The 25,361-nt window shown below is 38.5% G+C and overlaps 1 protein-coding gene across 1 annotated transcript in view; it reads left to right on the top strand.

The window, feature by feature from the left end:
* The window catches only part of LOC114032719 (sperm flagellar protein 2-like), a 222,684-nt gene extending 201,591 nt beyond the window's left edge, over window positions 1–21,093 (top strand). Inside the window, exons 27-32 of the mRNA XM_027848143.1 lie at window positions 7,793–8,022; window positions 18,512–19,704; window positions 19,836–20,053; window positions 20,150–20,358; window positions 20,476–20,599; window positions 20,730–21,093. Of these exons, the coding sequence (XP_027703944.1) occupies window positions 7,793–8,022; window positions 18,512–19,704; window positions 19,836–20,053; window positions 20,150–20,358; window positions 20,476–20,599; window positions 20,730–21,093 (2,338 nt within the window). The remainder of the gene's footprint in view (window positions 1–7,792; window positions 8,023–18,511; window positions 19,705–19,835; window positions 20,054–20,149; window positions 20,359–20,475; window positions 20,600–20,729) is intronic.
* The last annotated feature ends 4,268 nt before the right edge of the window (window positions 21,094–25,361 follow it).

Below are 25,361 nucleotides of genomic sequence, written 5' to 3'. Positions count from 1 at the left end.
AAGTAAGAGCTATATAAATGCCAGCTATTATTATTACATTGTTTTTATTAATATAATTATCAGATATACATATGAAATATAATATCATATATGTATGTAATAATCATTGTCATTTCAGTTTGGTTGTAATATTGAGGGGAGACTTAATATGAGGCCAAAGGTTAGAGCAAAGCCAGACTTTGAAAGCTAAGAAAGAGTTTTGACTTTACTTGGAGGCCACTGAAAATTTTTGTGTAAAGCAGTGACATGCAAATGCTAGACCCTTATTTAAACATTCTATGTAGATTATACATTTATTTTTGCCCTCCCCCCTCATTTGAAGATACAATATATATACATGACTGTAGATGAGCCAAGAGGTGCCAAAAATGGGGTCTCACTTTTAAATCCAGTTTAGGGCACACTGACCAATCTTTTCGACCTGCATCCTCTAGTGAAACTTACTGAGGCTCATATTCTTTGAGTTTTCTCCTTACTGAAATGAAACCTCATTGCTCAATCATATATGAGTGATTACCTGACTTCCCACTAGATGGTGCTCGCCTTTTCGGTTCCCTGATTGCTTTGAATTTGACTCATCAGTCAACTTTGAAAGGTTCCTAGGCCTCATCTTCTAAGTGAATTCAGTACCAGTATCATTCTCTTGAAGCAGGAGCCAGTGAAGTCATACATCATGTCTGAGAGATTTGTCAAGACACAGTGATTTGACCTTCCTGAGATTGTTGCTTCATTTTAAAAATTGGAATAATAATAAGAGTCTTAACTCCCTCACAGGTTTATTGTAAGTCTTACAACTGCTTTTTACAACACATTTTTTAACAGCTGCCACCAAGTCAAATGTCTAAGTTTAATTTGCCTTATTAATATTCTCTCCATCTCTTTCTTAAGTCTAAAAATCAACCAAATAATAAATCAAACCCTGATTTGTAGCATTGGACATAAATGCTAATGTTAAACATTTAACAGTTGGCTCTCAAGAGCTGGTTTGACCTGGCTTTTAGTCTGTCTCTGGGCTTAAATGAAATCATGTGTTTAAAGAGTTTTGCAAACCTTAAAGTGGTATAGAAATGTCAGATATTGTTATCATTTCAGAAAAAAGCGAATAATATTCCTTTTTAGAAAATGAATGTATTTATGTGCCTATGTAATGTAACACATGTAATATGCACATCTGCATATATACCTATGTATACATGAAATATCTGTTTTACTATGTACTGAGATTTGCTTACATTCTGAAATCTCGCTATCTGGCTTCTCAAAACTCAACATCTCAGACTCAACACAGCAGCAACTTCTCTTACCCCACTCTGGGCAGCTACCACCTGATGCCCCAGCAACCATGTTGAAGGGACCTTCAGTTGGCATTGATCTTGGTATCACTTATTCCTGTGTGATCATCTTCCAACATGGGAAAATAGAAATCAGTGCTAATGACTAAGGTAACAGGACCACCCCAAGTTACATCATCTTCAGCAACATAGAATATTTCATTAGTGATGCTAAATAGAATCAGGTTGCAATGAACCCCATCAACACAGACTTTGATGCTAACATTTGATTGGTTGCAGATATATTGATGCAGTTGAACAGTCAAGCATGAAGCATTGGCCTTTCACAACAGTGAATGATGTAGGCAGGCCTAAAATCCAAGGGGAGTCCAAAGGGAAGGCCAAAAGTTTCTATCTAGAAGTATCTCCTTTGGTATTGACCAAGATGAAAGACATTACTGAAGCTTACCTTGGGAAGACTATTATAAATGCTGTCATCACAGTACCAGCCTAGTTCAATGATTCCTAGTGTCAAGCCGCCAAAGATGCTAGAATTATTGCTGATCTCAATGGGCTCCAAATCATCAGTATCATCAATGAGCCAACTTTGTGCTGCTATTTATTATGGAATGGGTAAAAAGTTTGGTTCATCTCCACTCCTCATCTATTGCTCTATCTGATTTGAACTCCATAGAACAATATGCGTCTCCCAGATTAATCTCATCACCTCTAACCTCATCACCATGCTGCTCTAGGCTAGACTGATACCACCTCCCTCTGCCTCTTCTCCCCTTTGATTAGAAAGCTTGGGGGACGGGGGTGCCAAACTGCTCCCAATGCCTTCCTATATGGAGGGCAGAAACTGGACTTTTCAGCTCACTGTACTCTGCCTGGTTTTAACTTCATGGAACAAGATGCTCCCATGCCAGGGAACCTCTGGTCCATCCCACACACACACTTTTCTGTTTCTTTTTGCATTGTCTGTTGTGTTGTTTCACCCCTGCCCCTGCCAACAGATTGTGAGCTCTTTGATGACAGGGACTGTTTTCCTTTTTATTAAGTGTATCCTCAAGGGATTAGCACAGTGCCTGGCATATCCTAGGCACATAATAAATGTTTATTGGATTAGTCTGGTGCCAAGAAAAATTAGTTGTTCTTTGACCTTGGAGGTAGTACTTTTGATCCCTCCATTCTTGCCATTGAAGATGGTGTCTTTGAAGTCAAGTCTCCTTGGGTGAAGAGAACTTTGAGAAACACAGGGTCAAGCATTTAATTGCTGAGTTCAAGTGAAAGCCTAAGGAGGACATCAGTGAGAACAAGAAGGCTGCCCGCTGATTGAGCAACACCTGGGAACATACACAGCATGCCCTTTCTTCCCATACCCAAAACAATGTTAACACTGACTCCCTCTAAGGAAGTATCAGCGTCTCTACATCTATCACAAGTGCCCATATTGAAGAGGTGATCCTCTTCTCTGACAAACTAAACCCTGTGGAAAAGGCCCTAAGAGGGATGCCAACCAGATAAATCACGGATTCAGCACATCCTCTTGGTAGGTGCTTCCACTAGCATCCCTCAAATCCAGAAATTTCTGCACGACTTCTTCAATGGAAAGGAGCCCAATAAGAGTATCAACCCTAATGATACTGTTGGCTATGGTACAGCCATCCTGGATGCCATCTTGTCTGAAGATAAATCTGAGAAGGTTCAGGACTTGCTGCTTTTGGACATCATTCCTCTTTTTCTTGGTATTGAAACTGCTGGTGGAATTATGACAGTTCTAATCAAATGTAATACCACCATCCCCTACCAAGCAGATACAGACATTTATCACATACTCAGACACCCAACCCAGTGTGCTTGTTTACATTTACAAAGATGAGAGAGCAATGACAGAGGATAATAACCTACCTGACAAGTTTGAGCTCACAGCAGTCTCCCCTATCCCCAGGGGTATTCTTCAGATTGAAATAACATTTAACATTGATGCAAATGGCATTCTCAAAGTTTCTGCTGGGGATAAGAACACAGTCAAGGAGAATAAGATTGCCGTTACCAATGACAAATGTAGTCTGAGGCAAGAGGACATTGATCATATAGTCTAGGAAGCTGAGAAATATGAGACTGAAGGTGAAAGCAGAGAGCCAATGTGTCCTCCAAGACCACACTTGGATCTTATAATTTTAACGTGATGGCTATGGTAAAAGATGAGAAATTCCAAGGCAGAATTGGTGATGAAGATAAACATAAGATCTTTGATAAATGTAGCAAAATATTCAGCTGTCTAGATAAGAACCAGACTTCTGAGAAAAAAAAAAGAATTTGAACATTAGTGGAATGAATTAGAGAAGGTCTGCAATCCTGTCATTACTAAACTGTACCAGAGTGCAGGGGCCATGCCAGAAGGCATGCCCGGTGGATTTCCAGGGGGTGGAGCAGCCCCATCCAGAGCTGCTACTTCTGGACCCTCAATTAAGGAGTTTGACTAAAAACACCAGAGGAAAGAGCATTCCACACAACTTTCCAAAAGCTGAAGGACTCAAATTTGTAGCCAAGGCAATGGCGGTTTAAAAATAACATTTAAGCTACTGTGTAAATCTGGGCATTCTGAATACTTGAATAGGTACAGAGGGAGAGAAGTGGACAACATAGAACTTTATCAGTCCTATAGACAAGTGGAAATGCAATTCTTGTTCCAAAGAATAAAAACTATTTAAAATTGGCACCATAAAAAAATCTCTGTAGTAAAATTTGTGTCCTCAAATAGCTGTTTATTGCCTAAAATTTGGCATTTGTGTATAAATATTTTAGGCCAAGGGTTTTGCTCTTGGTTTCTATTTTGATTTTTTTTTGTCTGTGACTTTCTGGGTGTCCCAAGAGCTATTCTTCCCACATTGTAGCTTCTCTCTATGTTCCTGAGCTAGATTGACTCTACATGTGTTTTTCTCATTCCCCCATCCTTTTTTAGCTTCAAATTCTTTTGATTTAGATTTTCCAGACAGTAAACAAATATGTCCTAATCAACCTTTGTTCAGTGTATTCAGTCCCTTACTATAAGCCTATCATTCCTGTATTTTTAGCTAGAGTCTAAAAATCCATATTCACTTTATGACACCAAATTCTTAATCAACTGTTTAGCTCCCATACCAGCTTTTCCCACCTCCATCCCTTGCTTTCAACAAGCAACACTGATGAAAACACTACCTTTGGCTCCGTAACCTTTTCTTTGTAGTACTTATCTAATAATAATATTGCTGTGCCAAAGGGTATATACAGTTTAGTGACTTTTAGAGTATACTTGTAAATTCTTAACCAATTCACAGTTCCACCATCAGTGTGCCTGTCCTCCCACATCCCCTCTACCAATTCCCATTTTCCTCTTTTACCAGCAGCTAGGTGGAACAGTGGATAGAGCACTGGGCACAGAGTCAGGAAGACCTGAGCTTAAATCAAGCTTCAGACACCTAATAGAGGTGTGTACGTGGGCAAGTCACTTCACCTGTTTGCCTCAGTTTCCTCATCTATCAAATAGGGATGATAATAGTACCTACTTCACAGGGTTGTTTTGAGGACCAAATGAGATAATATTGTAAAGCACTTAGCACAGTGCTTGGCACATAGTAGGTACTTTAAAATTTTTAACTATTATTGTTATTATAGTTATTGTTGTTATTATCTCTGCCAATATGGTAAGTGTAAGGTAGAACTCTAGAGTTATTTTGTTGTGCATTGCTCTTATTATTGGTGATTTGGAAAATTTTTTCATATAGCTGTTGATTTGTATTTCTTCATTTGAGAATTCCTTATTTGTGTTCTTTGACAACTTATCTATTGGAGATTATGTCTTATTGTTATATATTTGTGTGTGTGTGTGTATATATATATATACACATATGTTTGTATATACACACACATACACACACATCCTTGAATATTAGACTTTTATTTGGGAAATTTTCTGTAAATATTTTCCTCAAAATTATTACTTTTTACAGATGACAGGATGGATGGTTTTCCTAAGAAATCCTAGCTATATTTATTCATTCTCTTGATTTCTTTTTCTTGTTTTATTGCTTCGTATAGCCCTTTCAAAAACACTCTTACATCCATTTTATTAAAAGATATTTACAAACCTGTGAGGTAGGCAGGGAAGGTATCATTACTCCAATTTTACTGGGGAAGAAACTGAGGACCAGAGAAGTTGAGTGACTTGAACAAGGTGATATGTTTAGGAAGTAGGACAGAGCTAGGACTGTGCTGGAGGTCTTCTAACTCCTGATCTAGTATTATTTCCACCATACTACACTGCATCTTAAAGATAAGGAGCATGGAAGACAGATGCAGTGAATTTCCATTTACAAAGCACTTTCCTCACAATGTAGCTGACTTATATGAATATAGATGACTTGCTAACATAATTAATTAAAAATGATGTTTATATAGTGCCTTGTTAAGGTTCACAAAACACTTTACACAAATTACCTCATTAAAAAAAAGAACCTTGGGAGATAGATACTAGAGCTATTATTATCCAGATTTTACAGATAAAGAAACTGAGGCTCAGAGCATTTAAGTGATTTGACCACAATTAGTAAGTGATATGTTCAAGTTGTTTTTTAGTCATATCTGACTCTTCATGACCCCATTTGGGGTTTTCTTGGGAAAGATACTGGAGTGTTTGCCATTTCCTTTTCCAGCTCATTTTACAGATGAGGAAACTGAGGCAAACAGGGTTAAGTGACTTGCTTGGGGTCACACAGCTAGTAAGTGGTCTCTGTCCAGATTTGAATTCAGGAAAATGAGTCTTCCTGACTCCAGGCTTGGCACTCCATCCACTTCCAAGTAAGTGACATAGGTGAAATTCAAAGCAAAGACTTTCTGACCCCACATCCAGCACTTCTTTTTTTTAGATGAGGAAACCAGTTCAAAAATGTTTGATGACTTCTCTAAAGTTGTAAATTTCTCTGTTGTTGGTCAGTTGTGTCTGACTCTTTGTGACACCCTTTGGGGTTTTCTTGGCAAAGATACTGAAGTACTTTGCCATTTCCTTTTCCAGCTCATTTTACAGATGAGGCAACTGAGGTAAATAGGGTTAAGTGACCTGCCCAGGGTCACACAGCTAGTAAGTGGCTGAGGCTAGATTTGAACTCAGGAAGATGAGTCGTCCTGCTTCCAGGCCTAGCATTCTATCTACTGCGCCACCTAGTTGCACATTAATCTCTAGCAAGTACCATACCTGAAGCATGAATCTCGACCTAGTGGCTCTGAATCCAGTTCTCTTTCCACTAAAAACCATTCTGTCAGGGGCAGCTAGGTGGCACAGTGGATAGAGCCCCAGCCCTGAAATCAGGAAGACCTGAGTTCAGATCCGGCCTCAGACCAAACACTTGACACGTACTAGCTGTGTGACCTTGAGCAAGTCACTTAACCCCAATTGCCTCACCAAAAAAAAAAATTAAATTAAATTAAATTAAAAATTAAAAAAAAATAAAAACCATTCTGTCTGCTTATTCTGAAAGCCACATGATTTGATTGCAGCTCTGATGACTATGGAGCTGTTTGGTTTCTTCACAATTGATCACCTATGCCATGGTCCAATTTGAAAACTGTACCTTAGGTGGAGAAGCAATATGTTGGAGTAGATGGAAAGCTGGCTCCAGAGCTAGGAAGGCCTGGATTCAAGTCCTGCCTCTGACACACCCTGGTTGTGAGACCCTATGCAAGTCCCTTAACTTCTCAGTACCCTGAGCAGTACTTGTAAACAAAAGTTTCAGAGCAGGTGTTAATTTACATTAGTAGAGGGGATTTCCTCACTAGGAGTTTCCTAGAACCATTGCACTCAAAGCTCTGATTACAAAACAAAAACAGAAAAACTTTATCCAATATTGACATGCAATTACAAAAATTTACATTAGACGTAGCTCTTCTTAAAACTTTATAGTGTTTCTGTTTATAATCTTTACTGAATTTATCCTTTAATTTGATATGATTTATTATCTAAAAAAATTCTTAATATGCCATTCATATTTGACCAGTCTCTCTGGAGATGAGATCAACTCGTGTACACCTTATTATTTAATAAATTGTGTTTAGGATAGAAGGAGAGGCACACTACATAATGGTTAGAGGGCCATAAGTTTGAGTTTTGTCTATGACACATATTAGCTGTGTGATCATGCGTTATACTTTGCCTCTCATTGCATCCCCAGCAACAATCGAAGCTTGTGTGTTACAGAAACATTCCCAATCTGCATTTCCATATCAGTGGTTTCTTAAACTGATGCAATCACAGTTCTCTTTTAAAAACACTATAAAATTGTATTATCCTTTTATAAAATGCATAAATTATAAAATTCATTATCCCCCTCATGTGTACTTTAGTGTGCACATCAAAGTATCTTTCTTAGCTAGAAGATGCACTCTGATTTGCAGTATGTGTCTGTTGTATAAACACCTGATATTATTCTGGTATTTTTTAATTGAGAATTACATCCTTTGTGTATTGTTTTCCTTCCGGGCAGTGTGGAAAAATTAACTCAAGTGGCTCACTACCACATTGAAATGTCAACAAAGATTCAGTATGAACTTATTTTAAATGATGAAGATTTCTTCATTAATGGTGATGTGAAAGTCTTTCCGGATCCCCTTCCTCCTATCCGGCCTCCACCCGTGGAGAAAGAAATAAATACTTACCTCACTATCAAACAACTCAACACCCTTCGAAAAGAGTTTTTGGAGATGGCACCAAAAGGTAGGGGGAAAAAATTATTAATCCAGGCATCTCTGAGGAATATTAAAATTAACCACCATAGTAAGATAATTATCACTTCTTTGAAGAGGCAAGTAAAGCTTGCTCTGTGAGACTGGTTATTACGAAGCCAAGCAAATAGGACTCAGTTCTCCTTTGTTTCAAAGCAACACTTGTACTGAACTTGTCCTTCAAGATTGGGGAAATCAAGTTTAGTTATACCTTATGCACCATATAGTGTGGGTCTATGCAGGTGTGTGCTGGAGCTCAAGAGAATTGATATTTAGATGCTCAGTGCAAGCATTGATGTCTCAGAAATCAGCAAACACTACAAATTGGGTCTTGATTTATTGTTGCTGTTTTTAGTTATCAGTACTTTTAAGAAAGTGATGGAGAAAAATGTGAATAATGCAAACTAAACTTAAAAGCTCATCCTGCATACATTTTCCCCCCAGAAAGCTAGTTGTTAAACATTTACCTGCACACAGCTTGGATATGTGCACATGCAAATATCAACACAATCCATCCTAAGGGCACCGCAACATCTACATGCATCTTTGTAACTTCAAACGTAACTTTTGCATCAAAAAACTATTGATCAAATGTGTCAATTGCCTCAATTCAAACATGCAGGTATACAGATCAGTCAAGTGATGGTTGACTCCATTTTACAGATAGGAAAGCAAAGACAAAAAGACGTTAGGCTCCTATATTCTGGAACCTGTCTGTGCTAACTCCTAGCCAGGCTGCTCCGATTACCTTGACCTCCTTCACTCTTGTTTTCTTTTAAGATTCAGAAATAATCTCCTTAGAAAACTATAGCTCTCTCCTAGTATGGCCAGCTAGCTAGCACATTTCACATCTAATATATCCATAGGAAGAGTGCTATTTTCCCTTTTTCTTAGATTCCTATTTAAGCCAAAGAGATGAAGGCAAAGGGAATAACCATTTATACAGCACCTACTATGTTCCAAGCACTGTGCTAAGCTCTTTACAAATAACAACTCATTTGATGAGATACTTTCTTAAAGGGATCCTCATTGCTCTAGGAGTTCTTCCACAGTTAATCCCTAGGAGCATCCATACTATTGGTCACCAACATAGTTATGCATAAAGGTAATGAGAATCCAAACGTGCTTTTCTATGTGTGCTGAAGGTGAGATGAAAAGAGGGGAAATGGGAGGGGTATGCTGGTAAACATTTAACAACTGGTTCTCAGGAGAGGAACTTAATAACATTTTTAACATTTTCTGCATTATTAACATTTTCTCTATCAATTTCTTAAGTCTAGACAATCACCAAAACAATAAATCAAGCCATAATTTTCAGCCTGTACAGATTTCAGAAGTATAAATTCTCTCATTGAAAATTGTATAATCAACTCTCATGAGCCCATTTGAACTGGTCCCAGCACATCACTGGGAATACGTCTTCCCTGGTAATTGTGGCTCTTCCCACAGACTGTCTCACTTTCCGAGGTGGGTTCTGGGGTGGAATTTATCAGAGAAGAGGATGAGGGAAAAAAACAGGAGGGATAGGCCCTTGGTTGGGGCAGCCCTTCCCACCTCTGGATATCCAAGATGTAAAAGTATCCATGATAGTAGCTCATGGTCATTTAGCACTTTACAATTCACAATGACCAAGATCACGTGAGTTAGGCCATGCAAATATTAGTCTCCCTGTTTTACCAATAAGGAAATGGAGGTCCAATGGGGTTAAGTGGTCACAGAGCTTATAAGGTCTTGGACTTAAACCTGGATGTTCTGACTCCACGTCCTTTACACTACAATAAGATGCGACTACTTTTCTGCCTTCAGAAAAATTTACAATTTAATTGGTAAAAAAGGCAAATAAATACACAAGTAACTACCAGAGAAGATAAGCAACTTTAAGAAGATAGATTGCAAACAACACATAAGGGGTCAGGAAAACGAAACTAACTAATGATCAGTGTGGTGGGGAGGCTGGTCAGGGAAGATTTCTTAGGGGATTTGCCATATATTTAAAGGAAATAAAAGATGTGGACTGTCAGAGAGGCAGCTGAGGGCATCCAAAGTAGGAAAACAGGATAGCCAAGGAAGCAGTGAAAATAATGGGAATGACAAGGCACTGGCTTTGAATTCCTACTTCCCCAGCTACAGAAACTGTAGGCCAAAGGCAGGAGGGAGGAAGTGGCCCCCAGGAAAGAAGAGAGACTGAGTTATAGGAGCAGGACTGTCCTGCTGTGCTCAGCTCTCATGTTAGTAAAAACAGCAGAACTGGGGGCAGCTAGGTGGCACAGTGGATAGAGCACCAACCCTGGAGTCAGGAGGATCTGAGTTCAAATGCGGCCTCAGACACCTGACACTTACTAGCTGTGTGACCCTGGACAAGTCACTTAACTCCATTGCCTAGCCAAAAAAACAAATAAACAAACAAAAACCCAGCAGAGCTGAAAAGGACCATTTCAAGGGCAACAGCGGTTATGAAGTCACCTGGCACTCTGCGGTTTCTGGGAACTGGTAAGCCATGATGAAACGGAGGAGATCCATTTATATTGTGGTTTGATTATTACATGTTTTGGGAAATGTGAATCACATGCTTTGGAAGTTTTGTTTAAAAAATACAGAGGAATAAAAAGAGTGAATGTCACTTGACCCTCGATCCAAAGTCCTGCCTGGGAGCTTTCTGTCTGCTGACTGACTTAAACATTCAGGGTTCAGAAGGATGTCCCAGAGCTCTGCTTTTGCCTCTCCAAAGCCCAAGTCATGATCTCGGGGGAGTACCTGGTTTGGCCATATCCCTCAATGCTAGAGCGGGTGGAACCCCCCAGTAGTCTCATTGGCTTTCATGATAACTAACACGCATTCATTTTTTAAGTCAAGTTCTTACTATAACTGTTTTCTTCCTATAATTTAGAAAAAGGAAATAGTTCTGTAATTTCAAAAAGACATATTAAATGAAGTGATGCTCATTGTGAAAGAGGAAATATAGAATGCTAGTTTAAAACTGGTAAATTTCTTAATTCTTGCAAAACATTTTAAAATACAGCTATAGGGAAATAAACATTTTAGTATTTCTCCATATAGTCTCCTATGTGCATCATAATACATTAATGGAATCTCTTTGATTTTCTGGAAATATAATGAAATATACTCCTCTAAAAAAAATGACAGATTTAGTATTACTCACATACTATACCCTCAACAGGGCTTTTAAAGTCACATTTACAAAGTATGTTAATATAACTAAACTACTTCTTGACATTTGTGTTTCTGTGGCACTGAATTACCCATATGCAGTATTTGGAGAAAAGGGATATTATTTGGTTAAAGTAAATAAATGCCTAAGAATGTTTACATGAAATGGTAGGTATCTAATGCTTTAGTTACTGAAGAAATTGCTTCTGCATGTGAGTTAACCCATTTGAGTACCAAAATTAGTTTTTATTTAATGACTTCATTTATGATAATGTTAAATAAAAGTTCATAGAGTCATAGGGCTAAAAGAGACCTCAGAGGTCATTTAGACCTATTCTCCCCCCCCCCATTTTTCAGCTGAAAAGAATAAGTCGGAAAGGTTAAGTGACTTGCTGCATGAAGTAGTATTTAAACCCAGGTCCTCTGAGTTACTCCAAACTCCTTTTCATGGTTCTAAAAAAACAAACACTTGTCAATCTGTTATTCCAAAAAGACTTTTAAAAATGATTAGATAGTAGTCACAGATCTAGATTTAAGAGACCATCTAGCCCAACCCTTTTATTTTACAAATAAGGAAGCTGAGGCATGGAGGGGCCAAGTGATTTCTCCAAAGTGACAAAAGTAGTAAATGAGTGGCAGAGCCAGGATTCAAACCCAGGTCAGCTGACTGTAGATACAGCATCCTTTCCACTCCATCACACTGCCCTTTCATGTTTTCATCATTTAGGTGTTTTGGTCACATCCAACTCTTCATGACCTCATTCAGGTTTTCTTGGCAAAGATATTGGAATGGTTTATCATTTCCTTCTCCAACTCATTTTACAGATAAGGAAACTGAGGCAAGACTTGCAGGGTCACACAGGTAGTAAGTGTCTGAGGCTGGGTTTGAACTCAAGGAGATGAGTCTTCCAGTGCTCTATGCACCATGGCGCCACCTACCTGCCCTTGTGCCCCATCAGATGTATAACTAGAACCATAGGTAAGACAATAATGTAGCAAAAGCAAAAGATAACGGGTAGAATCTTTGCACACCAGTCCATAGAGCTGGAGAAGGCCTCCTACACACTGCGTGGATCTTCAGTGAAGGGTGTACCGAACACAGACAAGAAGCACACAGGATGTACTTCTTCCCACTATCGTATGCTGTGGTATATGAGTACCTGTGATGAATTGTGGGAATCTTATTATAATGGTATAATTCTCGACACCTAGGAAAGTCTCCAAAATTTAGAAATTTGAGAACTTCTCAATCAGTTCCTCCAGTAACTCCCCCACAAGCTATCCCCCCTGCCCCTCTTTCCTAGACTCCCTTTCATGCCCTTTCAGGAATTTAGGAGGGAAATAATATGACGCTAATTCTTGCTTCAGATATCCCCTAACTAAACCATCACTTCCACTTTTTTTCTTTGCTCTTCAGATGTTATTGTGAAACTTCTCATTATGTTTCATTTCAATTTTTTTCCTGTAAAAATGAATGTAGGGTGTCAGGGTGACAAATGTAGTATGCCTAAAGCAATGTTCTCCCTTGGATTATATCAAAGGAGATAGAAATTTATTTCTGCATTGTTAAATTTTATCTCAGGGTTAATTCCTTAGAATTTGGTAGAGTTGCCATTTCAGGGCTGATTGCCTTCATATTGTCACCAACCAATACCACTGCTACCTCATGAAAGATGAAATTGGGATGGTGTCATTGTGTTCTCCTGGTGCTCTCTGTTCCTGCCTGCCAGACACTGATTCTCCCACAACCATTTTCACCTTTTAGTCAGGGCTCAAGCAATTTAACTCAATTTAAAGGCTCACAGAGAAAAATTGTAAGCTGAAAAAAAATTTAATAACTCTAGGAGATCTTGGAGTGAGGACCATTGTGAGCTAAATAGAACCACATTGATTAATTCTCAGAAACTTAATCTCTCAGGTGTCCAAAAAATGATACCAAAAGAGAAGACAGACTACTGCCATAAAAATACATCTCTAAACTTGTGATCCAATCATTTCATGCAGTCTAGACAAAGCAGTTCTTTGGGAAAAGTCCCACAGTTCATGGCAAAGAGCATTACAATGGGATGCTTCGAGAGCTGAATGTGCCAAGCACACGAGCATTGAAAGACTACCATAAGGAGCACCATAGTGCATCCTGAGTGCAGCAAAGTCTTGTCTCTGGACGTCAAGTGCAAGTATGTCACATAGGCTGAATCTGATAGAATAAAAGTGTCACCTGAAAAAGCCAGAACACTGTGATCTGTCCTTTTGCTCAAATGAAAATTCTCCCCAATTTATTGAGGAGGTTTGTGTGGTTTCCATATGGAGTTTATTCAGTAGGAATCCAGATCTTCTGGGGAAAGAACATAACTTTTCAACCTCTGGTATCAGAGCCCATGAGACATCTCAAACAATGTGCATTCCCTGATCGCCTCCAGGATCTGAAAACCACCGTCCCAGGCCGAGAAAACATGGAAGAGAAAAGGGCTCAGATGTTGTCAAGCCTGTAGCTGTCACTGACCTTGTGACCTGGAGTCACTGATTTATTCTGTGCCTGAGAACTCAAGCAGCTTGTACAATACATCCCTAAAATCTTTGTTAGTTACAATAAAGGCCTGCCTCAAGAAGCTCCTCACCTACATATGCAATGCAGTGAACCTTGGTTTAAATACTACCTCTGCTGCTTGTCATTTAATCTCCCTGAGGCTCTGTAAAATAAGAAGTTTGGACTACGTGTTTCCCTTTTGGGTCCCTTGAGAACAGTGAAGCATTTAGCTTGAAAGAACTAGTGACTTCGCTAGCAGAAAAGCTTGACTTCTGGCAATAGTACATGATATATATTTTATCCAGATCAAAGGCCTAGCATAGTGCTAGAACCACATCTTAACCAATCTCTGGTCTCAGTTACTTCATTAGCAAGTCCATGTTGGGAGACCAAGTTTTATTGTTACAACTACTATCTGTCTATGGGTTGACCATTTGGTTTTCAGTTTCAGTTGACACTGAGATGTCACACTCAGTTGTGAAAAATATAGCTTTAAGAAAAAGTTCTTTGGATGCTTTGGCGAGTTTTGAAATTAGTAGGGATGCTCTGATAGGTTGGAGCCTGTCTGGGGCCTATATATCCAGGGGAAGCTGATAAGAGACAAAATGGGCATCAATCTGAGTCTAGTAAATATGAGATTTGTTCAGTATTTAGATATGTATAGTATTTTCAGATCCATTTGATTACTGTTTAGACCAAAGGCATCAAAACACAGTAGTCTCAAGCCACTTCAAGCAAATTAAAATGTAATGGAGAAATATTTAATAAAATAAATAAAAATACAATAGGATATAGATAATGTTAACATGGTTTTCTAAGTCAATATGCAACCCACAGGGATCCTTATATATGGTTTAGTGGTCCATTTTTATTTGATGACAACATTGGTTTAAGACCATGTGTCAAAACCAGAGTTAGAGCTTGCTCTTTTACTGTGACCAACACTTTTTCCTGATAAGGAATATTACTCCCTTCCCAAACCATATTGATAAATCATGTTTTCAAAATCACTCTAGAATGACCTCCCCCAAAATACAATGGTGTCATTCCCTCAATACTTCATTGGTTGTTTTGGGAGTAATTATGACTCTGTGAACTCTTCCACCTTTAATCCTTGGGAACAGCCACACTATTGGTCACCAATCTGGCAACAACAACAACAGTAATAATGATGATAATAATAATAATAATAATATGGCTAATTAAAGTAAACATGGATAATCATCTTTTGAGAAATGAGGCAACTTACTGATGCCCATTATCTATACCAAACATGCATTACTAATCATACATCTTTTCCCTTTCCATTTAGGGAAACAAATGATGTGAGGAAATTATGTTGAGAAAAGTAATGGAAACTAGGAAAAGGATCTTTCTAAATAAATCTCTCAGAATCACAAAATTTTAAAGATAAAAAGGACCTAAGAGATCATTTTTTTCTAGCTTCCTCATTTAGCAGAGGAGGAAACAGAGGCACAGAGAAGTTAAATGGACTATTTCTGTGGCTACAGTGCCAATGAATGGTCAAGGCCAGGAGAAGTCAAGGTTGTTGAATCACAAACAATTGTTCTTTCCACTACACCAGTCTGCTTTTCCATTAGGATCAGTCGCTTCTCATTTGATTTCATATGTTTATGTCTATGTAATATTAAAATTTTCATACTATGACTTCTTTCATTTACTCTATATATCAGCAAGCACTTATGTAGATACTGGCTTTGAACAGTTCATATTTTATCCAAACATTGTGTAACTAAAGAGAAGCAAGAAAAAGTAGTGGAGATGGCTCCCAAAGGGGGAACTGGGAGGGTCCATTGCCTTCTCTCACCTAAGTATTTCTTGGGCTTTGGGTTCTGGCACCTTTAAAAGAGAAAATGACAATAGAGTGGCAATAATACACATCTGTAGGAAGCGATTCGGTTCAACAAATGTATTCAATATCTACTTGGTACAAGATACCCTGCTAAGTACCAGGGATACAGAGATTAAAACAGCAGCAGCTGTTTAAGCAAAATCTATGTACTTATTAAGGATCTTACGTACTGCTTACATGCTACCAAATGCATGCAAAAGTAAGTGTGCTGCAAGGTAGGCTATGATGGGAGCAAGGAAGACAGAAGTATTCTAGGAAAAAGTGAGAAGGAACAACACACGAGGATGTGGTGGAAATAGTGGATTTGGAGTCAGAAGCCCGGGAGCTGAGTACCAGCTCTGCTACTTACTCTCAGTTTGACGTGAGGTGGCACATTTAACCCCTCAGGTTCTCAACTTCCTTATCTATAAAATGAAAGGCTTAGATGCCCTAACCTCTAAATTTTCTTTGAATTATACATATTAAGCACCATACCTTTGCATTCATAGTTACTTCAGTTATACTATCTGAAGCTTGCAGAAATCAATAGGGAAAAAAAGGAGTAGAACAGAAGGGAGCAATTCCTTTCTTCTCAGTAGTGTTGTGTCACCTGTCTACACCGAGGTTAAAAAAAAAACCTTTTAAAATGTATTAAAGGACAGCTAGGTGGCTCAGTGGATAGGAGCACTGACCCTGAAGTTGGGAGGACCTGAGTTCAAATCCTATCTCAGATGCTTATTAGCTGTGTAACCCTGGGCAAGTCACTTAACCCCAATTGCCTCCAAATAATAAAATAAAATAAAATGTATTAAGTGCTTACTATGTATTTAGCATTCTACAAGACTAAATGAGACAGAATTTAGTATAAGACAGGTACCTAGTAATTAGGACTTTTAAACCTAGTTGGGGAGAACATGACATATATTAAAGAAGCATCTTCAGTATTTCAAGGTTCTAGTGTGATTCTTCCATCAAATTCCAAGCCTTCTGAGAGTCTTAACTGAAGGTTTTCATGAGTTCCACTAGCCAAAATGTTCATTATCCTTCAGCTATCCTTAGGAAGAAACTCTTCAATGCTGGCTAAATCTCTGGGGTCTTGGGACAAAAACATGCATGATATGCATGATGAAGCATCCTGCAGAAGAGGACCTTTGTGGAGGATGGCATATGTATCAGCATTATATGTGTGGATGTGTGTTGTATTGATATATAATGGGGTAATCAGCCATACAGTGCAATTATAAAATAAGATATAATAATATGTTCAGTAGAGATAATTGTCCTGATTATTTAGGAAAGGGGTCTGTAGTCATAAAGATAAGCTTCACAGAGACAGCAATACTTGTGCTAGGTCTTGAATTATGCATTACCTTTGAATACATAGGGAGAAGGGCAAAGAACATTCCTGGCAGATGGGAACATTATGGTCAAATGGACAGAGGTAGGGATAATTATGGTACATGTTAAGGGGAGAGCCAGGGGAGGGTAAAAACAATGAGTCAAATAACTTTAAAAAATAAAGAGAAATAAAAAGCTATATTTTCCCTGTAAAATACGTACAACCACGACAAAATCAAACATGATTGAAAAATCTCTTGTCCGTTTGTTCCTCCAGCTTCTACACATTAGCCCCTTAATTACAGAGACCTTGAATTATCTGCCCCAATTGTTCAGGAGCCTGTCTTCATGTGTAAATTGGCCCAAATGAGACATCTGGTCAGGTTCTTTTTTCTTTTCTCTAGCAAGGTGGGGAAGTTTCATGGAAGTCTCCTTATCTTTAATAGGCTAAGTCTACACACAAACCAATGTGGAGAATTGAGACAGAATCCAAATAATTCAAATATCCTCCATCACTGACAAGAGCCTGAGTTGTTTTAATCTGGTTGTCAATATTGATCAAATCCACCAGGTTGCTCATTTCAAGGGTTCACTTCATCCATGAAGAACCAAAGAGATATGGGGATTTTAGTGAGATGCTACATTTAAAATAGTGTGGTAGTTTATAGGAGGGTGTACCTTACATTAAACATTAGTGCATTAAATAGTTCATTTGTAAGTTTATAAGGTATATTTCAATATTAATGTAATAACTCATGATCTTCTTCACAAAATTGTCTCCCTTCCATCAAAAGTAATAACACTGTCCTAGTCACCTAATCTTGAAATCTTGCCATCTTTGACTCTGCTATGTCCCTTGCCCTCTACATACAGTCACCAACTTTTGTTGCCTTTTCTTTCATAATGTTGGTTGCATCCATCCCTTCCTTTCCATTCCTATCATTACCACTCTAATTCAGTCTCTTATGTTCCCCCTGCCTCCATTGTCTGCCCTCCCCTTTCCATCCTGGACGTCTCAATCAAATTGGTCATATTCCCTTGTTCAAAAACTTTAGTGGCTCCTATAAGATCAATTCCAAATTCTTTAGCCTGGAATTCAAGGCATTCCATGGCCTGGCACTAGCCTATTTTTCAACCACTTCCAATAACTTGACTATACAAACCCACCTTTAGCCAAATCGGTCTATTCACTCTCTTCAGAACATGGCTTGTACTTTCCTACCTTCAAGCAGTTGTTTATGTTCCCCCCACCTGGAATGCTTTCCCCAATCCTTTCCACTTATCCACAATGTATCCATCCTTCAAGGCTCAACTTAAACCCCACATCATCGCTAAACATTTTACCATGAAGCAATCTTTCTTGGCTCTAAATTCCTGTAGCACAAGTATATAGTTCTTCTTAGAGTCTTTGGAACTAGGAGGGACTGATTGACTCAGGGGAATTTTCAATTTAAAAAAAAAAGTAAATATTAAAGTGAGGGAAAAAATGTAAAATAAAAGGTTTAAGAGCTAAATTATCTTGTGACATCATTGTAGAGAAAGTATCATGGAAGTGGAGATTATACGTGCTTTACTGTTAATTTTTTGAAACTGTAGCCAAAACACCATGGAAGTATTTTAAAAAAGGAAGCTCTTCAGCTGATACTAGAAGATATGCTAAGGAAAAGAAAAGGCTGAGAAATCTTGACTATTACCTACCTAAGCGGAACAACCAATTTTTGAAAATTTGGCTAAAAAGATACCCTTGGCTGGTGTATGATGACAGGTCAGACCTAATGTTCTGTGGCTTATGTCGCAAACATGGGGTGAGCTCAGGAGGAAACCAAGTTAGTTTTTTTTATGGCACCAACAACTTTAGGACTGAATTTCTCCAGGCACACGACAACAGTGAGGCTCATGCCAAGGCTTCTCTAGCGGAAGCAACAGGTGTTTCCACCCTGACTGATGCTGCCAAAGACCAGCTGATGAAGAATAGGAACAAAGTAATCCTGGGAAGAATAGAAAACCTCTTTAGGTCATGCCATGCTATTGCCAAGACTGGGCGTCCCCTCAAAGACTTTGTCTGGATGTGCAAACTGGATGATATGAAAGGTGTAGATGTTGGCCCAATGTTCAGAACTGACAAGTCAGCCAGGACTTTTGTATACTTCATTGCTGAAGTTGAGCGCAGATCACTGAGAGAAAAACTAGAAAAATGTAAGTTCTTCTCACTCATCAGTGATGGCGGCACGGACAGCTTCATAGAGGACACCAAAGTTGTTTATGTACAGTTTGCATACAAGGGCAAAGTCCATTGTCAGGTTGTTGGAGTGCAGACTGTGGACAAGATGGATCCTGTAGCAATAAAAAATGCCATTGAGAAAACACTTGAGATAAATCTTCAACTAAATCTGTCTAGCAAAGACTGGTCCAAAAAACTAGTCGGTTTTGGGAGCAATGGCACAGCTGTCATGGTAGGAGAGAACAATGGTGTGGCCAGGCTTCTGAAAGAAATCCAACCATGTGTGCAAACAGTCCACTGCTTTGCACACCGGCTTGAACTAGCTTACCAAGAAGCATTGCAGAGTATCCAGCTGTACAATACTGTGAATGATCTTCTCCAGAATGTGTATTATTTCTACCATGATTCCCCATCAAATAAAAATGCTCTAATAGCCACCTTTGGAGACCTTAAAATCCACCCTGTGATGCCTTCTCGAGTTGGCAGCAACCGATGGCTCCCGCGTTTACAAACAGCTCTCCAAGTCTTTCTCAAGGGATATTCTGCAATTGTCAAGCAACTGAGAACAGTAAGTACTTTTCAGATCTATTATTTAACTTTCAAACAAACATACACATACCCCCAAACCATTTTCATTAAGCATTTTGATATCATTTTCAAGGAAATAAGTTCTCATTTTATTTCCTGGCTGTGCTATAGATACCTGAAGGCAGAAGTACCTCGGATCATCGGAAAGCTGCAGAGCTCCTACAATTCCTGCTCCAAGCTGAGGTTGTCAGATTTGCTCACTTCCTGCTGGATGTAATCAATGTCCTCAGCATTTTGTCCCGAGTCAATCAGGATAGAAATTCGTCAATAGGAGATGTATTTGCAACCTTACAATCAACAGTAGGAACACTCACCATGTATAAAAAAAGGTAGGACGTCTTGGATGATTAGCGAGCTAGAGTACATCCAATAAGTTTGCTTTAGAAAATTATTCACCCCTTATTTTATTTTGTAACATGTTTCAGACCAGGTCCAAAGGAACGTCTGGCAGAGTCTGCCACACACTTTCATGGTAACCAACTTACAGGAAATGGAAACATCTCTGAAGTACGGAATATAGTCTTAACACACCTCACAAAGCACCTTCATGATTGTTTCAGTGATGCCAGCCACAACGTGGTGAGGGCAGCCACTATTGGAAGTTTCAAATTGTGGCCAGGAAAGATAGATCAAGGTAAAATATGTCACACTGGTTCAGTATCCAGTATGTCCTCGTCGGTCTGTGTGTTCTGAAATCTCTGTGGATAATTTCTTTTTCTCCTACATGACTTTCTCTCATGTCCATCTCCAGAGTTTGGGGAGAAAGAGATATCAATTCTTACAAAGCATTATGAACCTGTGTTGGAATGTGCAAATGTGAAAATTGATGAAGTAGAAACAGAATGGAGCATGATGAAATTAGAGATTTATAATCGGTAAGAAGGAAAGCTGGGAAAGCTCAATTATGGTAAACTAATGTTGATGCTTTTGAAGTGTTAATATATCTTTGTAGATACACATAACTGGAATCCACTAATTCTTGACGCTTTTAATTGTCTCTTATAGATTTCAGAACATCCGAAAATTAACATGGGATTTTGTGAATTCCATCTATTCAATCAAGTATCCCAATATATTGACCCTAGTAGATCTGGTGTTGACACTCCCTGCAAGTTCAGCTGAGGCAGAACGTGGGTTCAGTCAGATGAAACTAACCAAATCACAAATGCATTTTAAAATGAAGCCTGAGAGCATGACAGACCTTTTAATAATTCAGCTGAATTCTCCAGACATCAACAAGTTTGACCCCAAGAAAGCCATCCATCTGTGGAACACCTCTTGGCAGAGAAATACACCCCCACCAATTGGCCATGTGATCACTAAGTCAGATTGCTCCTCGAGCTCAGACAGCCTTTATGAAAGTGATTAACATTGTGAGGGGGAAAAAAAAAACTTGGGTTTCATATTTTTTCACATAGAGTATAGAGGTCTTCTTACTACTATTATAAAATGTCCCCGTACTGGAATTTAAAAGTAAATAATCAACTAAATTTCATCTAGAAGAAATGGTGTCCAGATCTACTTAAGTACCTTCCAACTATGAAGGGAATGTCTCTGAAGATGCTTTTTGCCAAAATCTCCTGTGTTTTGTTGGACTTGGAGTCAGGCTCTCTGAGTTTGAATTCTGCTCTAGACGCTTGCTAGCTCTGTTGCCAGAGCCTCAGTTTCCTCATCTGTAAGAAGGAGATAATAGTATGTGTACTACCTACCTCACAGAGTTGTGAGGAAGGTGCTTTTGTAAACCTTGAAGCTCTGTGTACACATGGGTTTTTATAATAATTCTATGAAAGTCCCAGCACCTTGGCGATGGAATGGGGGAAAGAGTGCTGTACATGGAGAAAAAAAAGACCTGGGTTCGAATCCTGTCTCTGTTACCTACTACTTGTGTAACCATAGGTAAACCACTAGAACTCTCTGGACTTCAAAACCCTATTGGACTTTATTTTCCTCTTCGGTAAAATAAGTGAGTTGTTGAACCAGATGATCTCTACGGGCCTTTCCAGGACCAAATCTTCGAATGCTTCTCTTCAAGAGTTATGACAACGAAGGAGCAGTGCAGACAGGACTAAACTTCTCGTTCACAAAGATACTACAGAGTCACAGCAAAGTTTGCATTAAGGGAAAATTCTAAACAAATGTGAATTAAGTACTTATCTCCCAGGGCTCGATTGTCAGAGAGTTTCTATTGCAGCCATGTGTCAAATTCACAAGTACATCTCTTTGAGTTTCCATTACATTCATGGAAATCTTGTCATTGTATGCTACATTACATAAATTGTCCTTTCTGAGCTCCCTGGAGGGAAAAACATATATCTATATATCTATATAGATATATAGATATATATAAATTTAAAATAGTATTTTAATGTAATGTTTGCACGATAGCCAATGAGGTAAACTCAAAAATGTGTGAGTTAAACACTTAAAATGTTAAACACATATAAGCTCTAATTCGCTCTTAAATTTCTTATAATCTTCACAGTGATAACAGCTTTTCTGCCTCCCTTTTCATTTATTTTGATTAATCTTAATGAGTTGATGAGTTGTATCTTTCTAAATCATTTGAGGTCTAATGCAGTATTACCAAGTTCCCTTAGTAGGGGTTCTTAACCTGAAGTCTGTGAACTTTTAAAAATATATATATTGATAACTCAATTTCAATATATTTGGTTTCCTTTGTAATATTGAGTATTTTGGTTTATGCATTTAAAAACACTCTTCTGAGAAAGGATCCATGGTTCTACACCAAATGGCCTACTCATGACGTATCTATGTAAAAATGATGGTAACACCTTTGTATCACTCACTACCCTGAACTGTTCAAAAGATAATTCACTTCTGAATGGTTTCCTGAATAGCCGCTTCACATCAGAGGAAGAAAGGATCATCTTTTCCACCCAAGAAATTATCTACCATATTTCAAATTGAACATGCAGTTTAAACTCCTAAAATTTAAAAGCGTTCTTTCATTTTGTCGAAAAGTAGCAGAAAGTAACAAAGCTATTGCAGGACTTAAGAAACTGAAACAACTTAATTGTTTAAAAAAAATTCAAGATATAGCATCTCTGTTTCATTCTTTTCATTTCTAAACCAAGAACAACTATGTGCTTTGGACCTAAAAAGACCCCTGAACATCCATAGGATCCCCTGCTGGCTTCAGAAGGTATTCTGCAATGTAGCATCAGCTATTTTCTGTTGGAATAGATTCAACTCTTATTTTTATTTATTTTTTAATGCATGTGCATGAAATTTAAAACAAGAATCACCTCCTAAGGAGAGTTATTTCAGGTGGGGTGGGAGTAGTGGTAAATCAAGTCAACATACACAACTTCAGGATGGTTAAAAAAAATGAACATTTTGTGAGGTACTTGGAAATGTTTAGGCAATTAATTTCTAAATTAAGTATATACTTTCATTCTAATAATTTAACAATGAAATCAATTCTCTCATCTTTGGAAAACAGGTACATTCTGGTTCATGGGGTTGGGTGAGGTCGAATTGTCTAATTAGAACATAATTTTAGAACATTTACATGCATGGAAGACACTCTCACCCCATGCCTACCAAAAAAAAGCTGAACTCAAGTACCTTTCCAACAATGGAAAAATTTAAGAGTGTTAAACATGGGAATGGATTATTAATACATGAAAAAAATAGGATGGGAATGAAATCTTATTTTATAAAATATGGGTATTTTTCACTCTAAGAGAACAATTACAGAGGGAATTATTTATCTCTTGTTTCACAGAGATTACATATGTCAAACATACATTGATCATCCATATAAGTAGCTCTTACTGCTTGTTTCTTTCATTCTAGGGGGCAGAAAACAGATCCATGCAATACAATAAAATGTTTCTATTCCTTCACTAGGTTATTTGGGAAATAAGCATTTTACTGACATTTTGTATGACTTGGTGACTTTGAACCTCGGAACAAACCACCTTCCTGAGGCTTGGCTACATCTCACTCTGCCTGAAGTAGGTTTCAGTAGTGTTTGGTATGTTGTCATTCTCTTGAGTTTGAGAACATTAGGTCTCTGTCTTCTTTTGTAAGTGAATTATTACTTCTCAAGTAGGTAGTCTGGGACTAAAAGTTCACACATTCCTGAAATAATAGCTCTTTTACTCTACAAGGAGCTCCAAAAGACTACCTGGTATATAGTGAATTAAATGCAGAACTGAGAATGAAGAAAACCTAGCTTCAAATCTAGTCTCTGACTTTCATTAGCAGCGTGACAAGGAGCAAGTTGCTTAACCCTCTGTGAGGCTCAGTTTCTTCACTGATAAAATGTAGATAATATCTATAAATATCCACCTCAATGGGTTGTTGTGAGGCCCAACCGAGATAATGTACTTAAAGGATGTGGCAAATTTAAAGTCTATACCTGGGATGGGGAACCTGCCACCTCAAGGCCACGTGTGGCCCTCTAGGTCCTCAAGTGCAGCCCTTTGACTGAATCCAAACTTCATAAAACAAATACCCTTAATGAAAGGATGTGTTCTGTAAAACTTGGACTCAGTTAAAAGGCTGCACCCAAGGACCTAAAAGGCCACATATGGCCTTGAGGCCACCCCTGGTCTATACAAATGTCAGTTATCTTCCATCATTCTGTATTAAATCCTGATGTATTTCAGGTTTCCAATTATTCACTTTTCAAACCTTTTTTGGGAATGCTTAATTTATAGAAGGAACTGTGTTGGAAACTGTAGGAGATACAAAGATTAATGATACAGAATCCCTGCCCTCAGAGGGCTTACAGTCTAATAGGGTAGATAGGACAAATGAACAATTAACATTAATACAGAGTAGAATATGGAAGAACAGAAGAAAAGTACATAGCATAATATAAGTGGTAGGAGAGGTCACTTCTGCCAGGGGAAAGTGAGGAAAGGTTTCAAGAAGAAATTGACGTGACTGGTGTGAAAAACATCTACTTGTCATTGGACAAATGTCTGGTCACGTGGCCCTAAAGAGACAGAATCTTCTATGTTCAGCCCCATAGCAGCAACAGTATAGACTGTTTGGATGCCCAGGAAGTCTGAGCCTACACTTTCTACAGCATAAGTGTGACCATGTCACCCACTCCTCTTCTTAAGAAACTTCAGAGGCTTCCTATTGCCTCAGAGATAAGAAACAAAGTCTTGCGTTGAGGATTTTGAAAGCCCTTCACAATCTGACTCCAAACTAACTTTTCAAACTGATTTCCCATTCCTCCCCTCATGTATTCCATGTTCTTGACAAACTGTCCTGTTTGATGCTCACTGGCAATCACAGCTTCACAAAACTTACATAAAAATTAGGTTTATTACCAAAGAAATGAGCATGCGTATGGAACCCAAAGAGTTCACAATCCATGTAGAAGTTTGTACTTTTATAACAGTAGGACAAAGGAAGGAGGAGGCATCAGAAGTCTTCACCTAAAGGGACATGACATGGGAGGGGAAAAGGTGCAGTAAAGGCTGGAAAAGGACAAAACCCCTCCTGAAGGGGAGGAGCAAGGTGATGGAAAGCACATGCTTTTCCCTTGGGAACTGCTAGAGTCAATAGGGGTCTGCTTATCTACAAGGATCCCAGCTGCACAAGTAGTTTCTCAGCCTAGCACAGACTGACTGGCGCCTGCCTTGACTCCCAAGG

Source organism: Vombatus ursinus, unplaced genomic scaffold (genome assembly GCF_900497805.2).
Source record: "Vombatus ursinus unplaced genomic scaffold, bare-nosed wombat genome assembly UNPS02000255.1, whole genome shotgun sequence".
In the NCBI taxonomy this organism is placed as follows: domain Eukaryota; kingdom Metazoa; phylum Chordata; class Mammalia; order Diprotodontia; family Vombatidae; genus Vombatus; species Vombatus ursinus.
Note: the sequence above shows the minus strand (reverse complement) of the source record. Positions and strands in the feature narration are given on the sequence as shown.